Source organism: Nerophis lumbriciformis, linkage group LG23 (assembly GCF_033978685.3).
Source record: "Nerophis lumbriciformis linkage group LG23, RoL_Nlum_v2.1, whole genome shotgun sequence".
Lineage (NCBI taxonomy): Eukaryota > Metazoa > Chordata > Actinopteri > Syngnathiformes > Syngnathidae > Nerophis > Nerophis lumbriciformis.
This window is the reverse complement of record NC_084570.2, coordinates 41,551,107-41,559,160: the sequence shown is the minus strand read 5'-3', so window position 1 is coordinate 41,559,160 and position 8,054 is coordinate 41,551,107. Positions and strand designations below refer to the sequence as shown.

The window sequence follows — 8,054 nt, the reverse complement described above, 5'->3', positions numbered from 1 at the left end:
ATACTTGGTCGTTGGCCTGACTGTTTAAATGAATTATAATCTTCCTGCAGTCAGATTCCTTACGGGCCATAATTTGGACCTCCCTGTTCTACATTTATACTTTTTATGACACTGACTTTTCTTACTGTAGACGATTCCGTCGCCAGGATGTGAGGAACGGAGACCCCAACACTCTGTGCTCTGGAGGTAAATTAATTAACAACAGCATGATATCTAAATAATGCTCATGTTGTATTTCAGTGTCATGAAATAGGCAATTATTGCATTAATTTAAAATACAGGTAAACGCAAACATTTTGAATATCGTGCAGTTTTTGCTTACAGTTTTTGAAAAGCCCACATTTTAGAATAGAATAGAATAGAATTTTCAGTTCAAGTTTCCATAATCTAAGTCACAATCTTTCAAATGTTATCAAAAAAGTTTTGAGCCTGTCATATTAGTTTCACCCATCTTTGCACGATATTCTAATGTTTTGAGTTTCACCTGTATATTGAATATTCAAATTGGATATTAAATGAATAAAAAGAAAATAAGTAGATAAAACAATTATTTTGTATTAATTCATAATTAATTCTGAATTATTTAATTAACTTAGATTTTATGGAACTATGGCATAAAAAACTATTTAAGTAAATGTGTATTTTGGCTTCAGATTGAAATGTAATTGGGTTAAAATTAATAATATATAATAATTAGGGCTGTCAAATGATTATTTTTTTAATCAGATTAATCACATTTAGAATTTGGATTAATCACAGGTGATTACTTGCTTGCATAATTAAAATTTGCTTAAGAGCCCAATATTTGTACACAAATGCAATTGTATTGCCAGAATGTCATCCAGTTTTAAATGTTTTAGTTGAAGGCATGTCATTTATTTGCACACAACTTTGTACAAGTTTGACCTAAAAGTTCTTTCAGCATGTATTTTGAAATGTGAAATCCCCAGCGAGTCTCCTCACTCATTCTTGCACTGATGTATTGTTGATCTCATCACTGAAGGTAAAAAAGCGTGTAGGGACAAAACAAATAGCATGATTCTTCTAAGTGTTCATGATTAATGCCATCATGTTTTGTGAATAATCGCATGCGTTAACTGGTTCATTTTGATAGCCCTAATAATAATAATAATAACTCATTGTTCACTTTCATACATCCGTTGTATCTTCATTGTAACCCAAAATAAAAGTAGTTGTTAAAATATACATTAATGGGCATTTTTAAACATCCAATGGTGGTATCACCACAAGATTACATACAAAAGTACATTTACAATGTTACAAATGCTAAATAGTTGGTTAGAAATAACAACTAAGAAGTATTCCAGAGTAGGGGAAAAAAAGCCTCACTCATCTGACCGTGTTGCAAAGTCCCAAGTTCTCACTCACGTAACCCTTGGTGACCTCCATCCTTCTAGAACACCGCCCTTCAAAAGAAAGAACCTACAAAAAGAAGGAGCTGACCTAAATGTGCAGTATTAGTTAGTATCTGTGTTTTTTTTTATTGATTTAAACTTTTTTTAGTAGATTGCACAATGAAGTACATATTCCGTACAATTGACCACTAAATGGTAACACCCCAATAAGTTTTTCAACTTGTTTAAGTCGGGGTCCACTTAAATTGATTCATGATACAGACATATACTATCAAATATATACTAACATCATAATACAGTCATCACACAAGATAATCAGAGTATATACATTGAATTATTTACATTATTTACAATCCAGGGTGTGGGATATGGAGGGGCGGGGAGGTTAAGTTTGGTTGGTATCAACACTTCTGTCATCAACAATCAGCATCAACAATTGCATCATCAGAGAATTGGACATTGAAACAGTGTAGGTCTGACTTGGTAGGATATGTACAGCAAGTAGTGGACATAGAGAGAGAGAGATCAGAAGGCATAAGAAAAAGTATCTACCTTAGATTATTAACATTTGATTATTTGCAATCCAGGGAGGGTGTTAGTTTAGGGTTGAAGTTGCCTGGATGTGTACTTTTATTGCGGTTTTGAAGGAGCATAGAGATGCCCTTTCTTTTACACCTGTTGGGAGTGCATTCCACATTGATGTGGCATAGAAAGAGAATGAGTTAAGACCTTTGTTAGATCGGAATCTGGGTTTAACGTGGTTAGTGGAGCTCCCCCTGGTGTTGTGGTTATGGCCGTCATTTACGTTAAGGAAGTAGTTTGACATGTACTTCGGTATCAGGGAGGTGTAGCGGATTTTATAGACTAGGCTCAGTGCAAGTTGTTTTACTCTGTCCTCCACCCTGAGCCAGCCCACTTTGGAGAAGTGGGTAGGAGTGAGGTGGGATCTGGGGTGGAGGTCTAGAAGTAATCTGACTAACTTGTTCTGGGATGTTTGGAGTTTAGATTTGAGGGTTTTGGAGGTGCTAGGGTACCAGGAGGTGCATGCGTAATCGAAAAAGGGTTGAACGAGAGTTCCCGCTAGAATCTTCATGGTGCTTTTGATGACCAGAGAGGAGATTCTATAGAGAAATCTCGTTGGTTGGTTGACCTTTTTGATTACCTTGGTTGCCGTTTTATCACAGGAAAGATTAGCCTCTAGAATGGAACCTAGGTAGGTGACCTCATCTTTCCTGGTGATAACAATGTCACCCACTTTTATAGTGAAGTCATTGACTTTCTTAAGGTTGATGTGGGAACCAAACAGGATGGATTTCGTTTTACCCAAGTGTATGGACAGTGTATGGGTAGTGTAACTGAAGTCGTGCCCTGGTCTCTGCAGACCACCACAAGCACCACGTGGCTGAGAAGAAAGTGTACGGCGTGGAAGGAAGCAGCTCCTTCCTGGAGTGCATCCCCAAGTCCCTGCAGGCCCGAGTCACCTGGACCTTCCACAGGCAGCGAGAGAAGCCAAGAGAGGAGGTGAGAGGTCAAAGTGCAATGAGCTACACGTAGACTGACCAATAACAATCGAGTATGTCATGATTTGTACGTGGACTGACCAACGTTTGCAAAGTGCAGCATGGAGACCGACCAATGACTGCACTAAGACTGAGTGACATCACGACCCGAATGCTGCCTTTTTATAGACTAACAAATGTTTGCATGAGGAAAAAACATGATTTTAAGACAACTAGACCGCCCAATGACTGTAACTTTAGGACAGCTAGACTGCCCAATGACTAACTTTAGGACAGCTAGACCAGCCAATGACTGCGTGACTTTAAGACAGCTAGACCGTTTAATGACTGTGTGACTTTAAGAAAGCCAGACTACCCAAAGACTCCTTGACTATAAGACAGCTAGACCGCCCACAGCCTCCTTGACTATAAGACAGCTAGACCGCCCAATGACTGTGTGACTTTAAGACAACTGGACTGCCCAATGACTGTGTGACTTTAAGACAGCTAGACCACCCAATGACTGTGTAACTTTAAGACAACTAGACCGCCCAATAACTGTTTGACTGTAAGACAGCTAGACCGCTCAAAGACTCCTTGACTATAAGGCAGCTAGACCGCCCAATGACTGTGTGACTCTAAGACAGCTAGACCACCCAAAGACTCCTTGACTATAAGACAGCTAGACCACCCAATGACTGTGCGACTTTAAGACAACTAGACCGCCCAATGACTGTTTGACTTTAAGACAGCAAGACTGCCCAATGACTCCTTGACTGTAAGACAGCTAGACTGCCCAATGACTGTGTAACTTTAAGACAACTAGACGCCCAATGACTGCAACTTTAAGACAACTGGACTACCCAATGACTGTGTGACTTTAAGACAACTAGACCATCCACTGACTCCTTGAGTTTAAGACAGCTAGACCGCCCAAAGACTCCTTGACTATAAGGCAGCTAGACCGCCCAATGACTGTGTGACTTTAAGACAGCTAGACCACCCAATGACTGTTTGGCTTTAAGACAGCTAGACTGCCCAATGACTCCTTGACTGTAAGACAGCTAGACTGCCCAATGACTGTGTAACTTTAAGACAACTAGACTGCCCAATGACTGCAACTTTAAGACAACTGGACTGCCCAATGACTGCGTGACTTTAAGACAACTAGACCACCCACTGACTCCTTGAGTTTAAGACAGCTAGACCGCCCAATGACTGCATGATTTTAAGTCCACTAGACCACCAAGGACTGCATGACTTCAAGGCAACTGGACCGCCTAATGACAGCATGACTTTAAGCTAAGTAGACCGGCGAAAGACTGCATGACTTTAGGACAACTAGACCGCCCAATGACTCCTTGACTTCACGAGAGCTAGACCGCCTAATGACTGCAGGACTTTAAGCCAGCTAGACTACCCAAAGAATCATGACTTCAAGGCAACTGGACCACTTAATGACAGCATGACTTTAAGATAACCCGACCGGCAAATGACTGCCTGACTTTAAGCTAACTACACCTGCAAATGACTGCATGACTTTAAGACAACTAAAACACTTAATGACTGCATGAATTCAAGACCACCCAAGGACAATACAGCCCGATTGCACAGAGAGACTTAGTGGAAGGACTAAGGTCATGACATGCCAGGTATTAAGTCACCCTGAAGGGTCTTTCTGGTCCCCAAAAATAAAACGGAGGATTGTAGTTGTGCTACAGAAGGTGTTAAATTGAATTAGAGTTTGTTGTGAAACTTTATCCTTGATGGAAGACGTCTAAAAAGTTGCTCCATGTTCCGATGTGAAGGTGCGTCTGGATGACCGCATCCTGCAGACGGACAGAGGGCTTCTGATTCGGCGCGTCCTAAGAAGGGACATGGGCATGTACCAGTGCCACGCCATGGAACATGGCTTCACCCAAACCATGTTGGGCATCACATTAGACGTCATCCAGTCCGCCTCCGCCAACCTGCCCTCCGTGGCCCCTTCCCGAGCGGAGCCTCGCAGCTCAGGAACCCCCCAGTCGGTTAACCCCAAGCTTTGGTATCGGGACTTTATGCAGCTTGTGGACCATCCCAACCTCAGCACTGTAGACCAGATTTGCGAGCAGGTCTGGGCCCGCCGGAATCCCGCCGGTGAGCAAACGGAAAAGAAAGTCGTCGCTCTGGGGAAGGGCCCGGCCACCCCTGGCCCCTCGGTCCGGCCCTCTAACAAGAAGTGGAAGCACCTTCAGGACTTGAGGAAGGGGAGGAACCGCCGGACCCACGACGGAAAACAGAACCCTCGGACGCCGCGGAGTGCGGGGGAGTAAGTTTGGAGGAATTCAAAGAACTCATTCAGGGAGGATGATAGAACTCTTGGAGTCGGAGCACCTCCGCCATTGTGTATATTTATCTACAGACTTCCTTGCATGTGCTGTCCTACGTACATCCTGCACGATCCTGTCACCGTGTCCTAGTCGAGTGTACGTACGCGCAGGTACGGTAAAAAAAAGACACGCCCCCTTCGGTAGTTTAAAACAACACTTGGAAAGAGCGGACTAGATCTTCAGTCTGTTGTGAGATTCTTTAGTGTGAACTCTATGCCACTAAAAGATCCTGGATCAACTTCACCCTTAAGGACTGGAGGGCAGGTGGTCCAGAACTTGACTGTCACACAACTGGAATAAACGTGCGCACACACACAAGCATGCAGAAAGATGGACTACTTCATACTCACAAGTCTTTCCTTTGTTGTTGTTTTGTCTTACTGCGTAAATGTAGCGCTTCCAGCAGGGGACACACTGACAACTTCCTTTTGGCACAAAACCAAATCCACGACGCAAAGCAGTGGTGTTTGAAGAACCAATCACACGTGACTGCTTGATGTTGTGCCACCAGATGAAACCACTACAAAAAACTACTGCTTGTTTACGGTTAGTGTGAAAATGAGGTGTTTAGTGTCGACATGCAAAAAGCACAAATAGATCGCTAGCATTAGGACCACGCTCAAAATAAAAGAACAAGTAATAAAATTATGTTACCAAATTACTGTAGTATTCAGAGGAAAACAAGTATTACAAGAACTGTTTTCGCCAACTAACACTCTAACACTAACCCTAATCGCCTAACTTCAACCTACACCCTAACCACAACCCTAACATCCCGAGTCCTAACCCAGGATAAACCCTAAACCCGAATCCTAACCTCCCAATGACCAAAACTTGACTCTTGCCACAACCTTAACCCACTTCTGACCTTAGTTCAAACCCAAAACACTAACCATCCCTAATCCTAACCCCAACCAAATTCATGACCCGAACCTCATTTATAGCCAAAACCCTAGCCCACAACACCCTAACCCTACATCTCTAGCCCTAACCCCAGTTAAAACACTAACCAGGACTACTGTATAATACAACACTAATCCTAGCTCTAAACCAGAATCCCAATCTCCCAATAACCAAAGCCCAACCCTTGCCAGAAATCTAACCCACTTCTGATTCTAGTTCCAATCCAAAAGTCAAGCACTAACTATCCTAATCCCAACTCTAAACCTAACCCAAATCATGACCCCTAATTCCATCCAAAACCAAAGCCCTAGCCCAAAACACCCAAACCCTAGATTAAACCCCAGAGCAATAATCACAACCCTAACATCTCTCGTCCTAACCCCACTTAAAACCCTAACGAGAACTATAACACAACACTAATCTTGGCCATAAACCATCTCTTGCTACAAATCTACTCCAAAACTGTAGCAAAAACTAATCCTAATCCAAATCATGACCCGACCCTCATTCATAGCTAAAACCCTAGCCCAAAACACCCAAACCCAAATCATGACCGTAACAATTTGAGTCCTAAACCCATTTAAAACCCTAACACTAATTCTGGCCCTAAAACAGAATCTCCTATAACCAAAACCCTTCACCTTGGTACCACTCTAACCCAACCTCCAGTAAAAAAAACCAACAACTCACGTCTATTTTCTCGGATGTGTACTTTTCAGCATGGTGCTGATTCAATATGAACATTAAATATTGGGAACTTTACCTTCCATGGTTTCTGACATGGAAAATGATACTTCAGATCACGGTACTGGACTATAGTACATTAGCTACATTAACTGTAATATTATTGTTATTATATTTATGAGTGTGACTATGATTTTATTGTCATTTGTATTCCAAAGCGGTACAAAGCGGTACGACATGGCCTGGCTCATGTTCTGATGTTGTTTGTGATGAATAAAAAGTATGCAAATGATTTGTTTGGAACAACATCTTCACATATTGACATTAGTACACATTCCATGTTGTTAGTTGACCTTGTGGTGCAAGCCTGCCTTTTAGCGGCCACTGCTTGTACTGCAAGAGGATGATGGCTGTGTTCTATTCCCCTGCCGACGTACACTGCAGTAAGAGGATATTTACAAGCATGACTGTCAGTATCATAATTGATGGTATCACTCCGATCATCATGACAATCATTTACTAATAATTGTTTTCCTGTAAGTGAAGCATTAGGAGACATGTTCCTAGTCGTCCTACACACAGGTGACCGCATGGGGGTGCTACAATCAACAAAATCACACACAAAATGATACTAATGATTCATATTACATCATAGCTGGTCAGAGGATTATGAATATTCAGACTTTTTTCAAGATCAATGATCTTTAAGAAAAAGAAAAAAAAAGATGATTTATTACCGGCTTCTTGTCCCAATTAAAACACTTTTACTTTCGGTATTTTTCTGATATTGGAGCCTTAAGTGGTGGCAAATAATGACATAGTATCAGCGTGAATCATACATACTTACTTGTATTGGTTTGTAGCGAGTGAAATAAAACAGAACAATGAAAAACACTAACCTATTTATTGTTAACTGTCTGGAATGGACGTGTGCTGTCTTTAAGACATTAAGACCCGAATTTCCCCCAGGGATCAATAAAGTACTTTCTATTCTATTAAGTTGGAGTGAAGTGGTAATTGATTTTTTGGGGGACCCCTAGTGGCCACAATAATTAATGAATCATGACGCCGTAAGTTGAATGATGCAGACACGTTTGTTACTGGATACTTTCTAATATGCTTCTGCCTTGGAGACTCCGTATGTGTCAGTAATATGCAACTATAATTATTTGATACATTTTCATATTGACAAAAGTACTGTTTTTCGACTGCAATACTGTTCA

General features: G+C 41.5%; 1 protein-coding gene across 3 annotated transcripts in view; it reads left to right on the top strand.

Annotated features, from left to right (window-relative positions):
• Nucleotides 1–7,748, top strand: part of sema3b (sema domain, immunoglobulin domain (Ig), short basic domain, secreted, (semaphorin) 3B) — a 49,712-nt gene extending 41,964 nt beyond the window's left edge. For 2 of the 3 annotated variants that reach the window (XM_061985520.2, XM_061985518.2), the window contains 3 exons: nt 131–186; nt 2,758–2,897; nt 4,684–7,748. In XM_061985520.2, coding sequence (XP_061841504.2) covers nt 131–186; nt 2,758–2,897; nt 4,684–5,187 — 700 coding nt within the window. In that variant the 3' untranslated portion in view covers nt 5,188–7,748. The remainder of the gene's footprint in view (nt 1–130; nt 187–2,757; nt 2,898–4,683) is intronic. The other variant, XM_061985519.2, reaches the window with a different exon arrangement.
• Nucleotides 7,749–8,054: the final 306 nt, after the last annotated feature.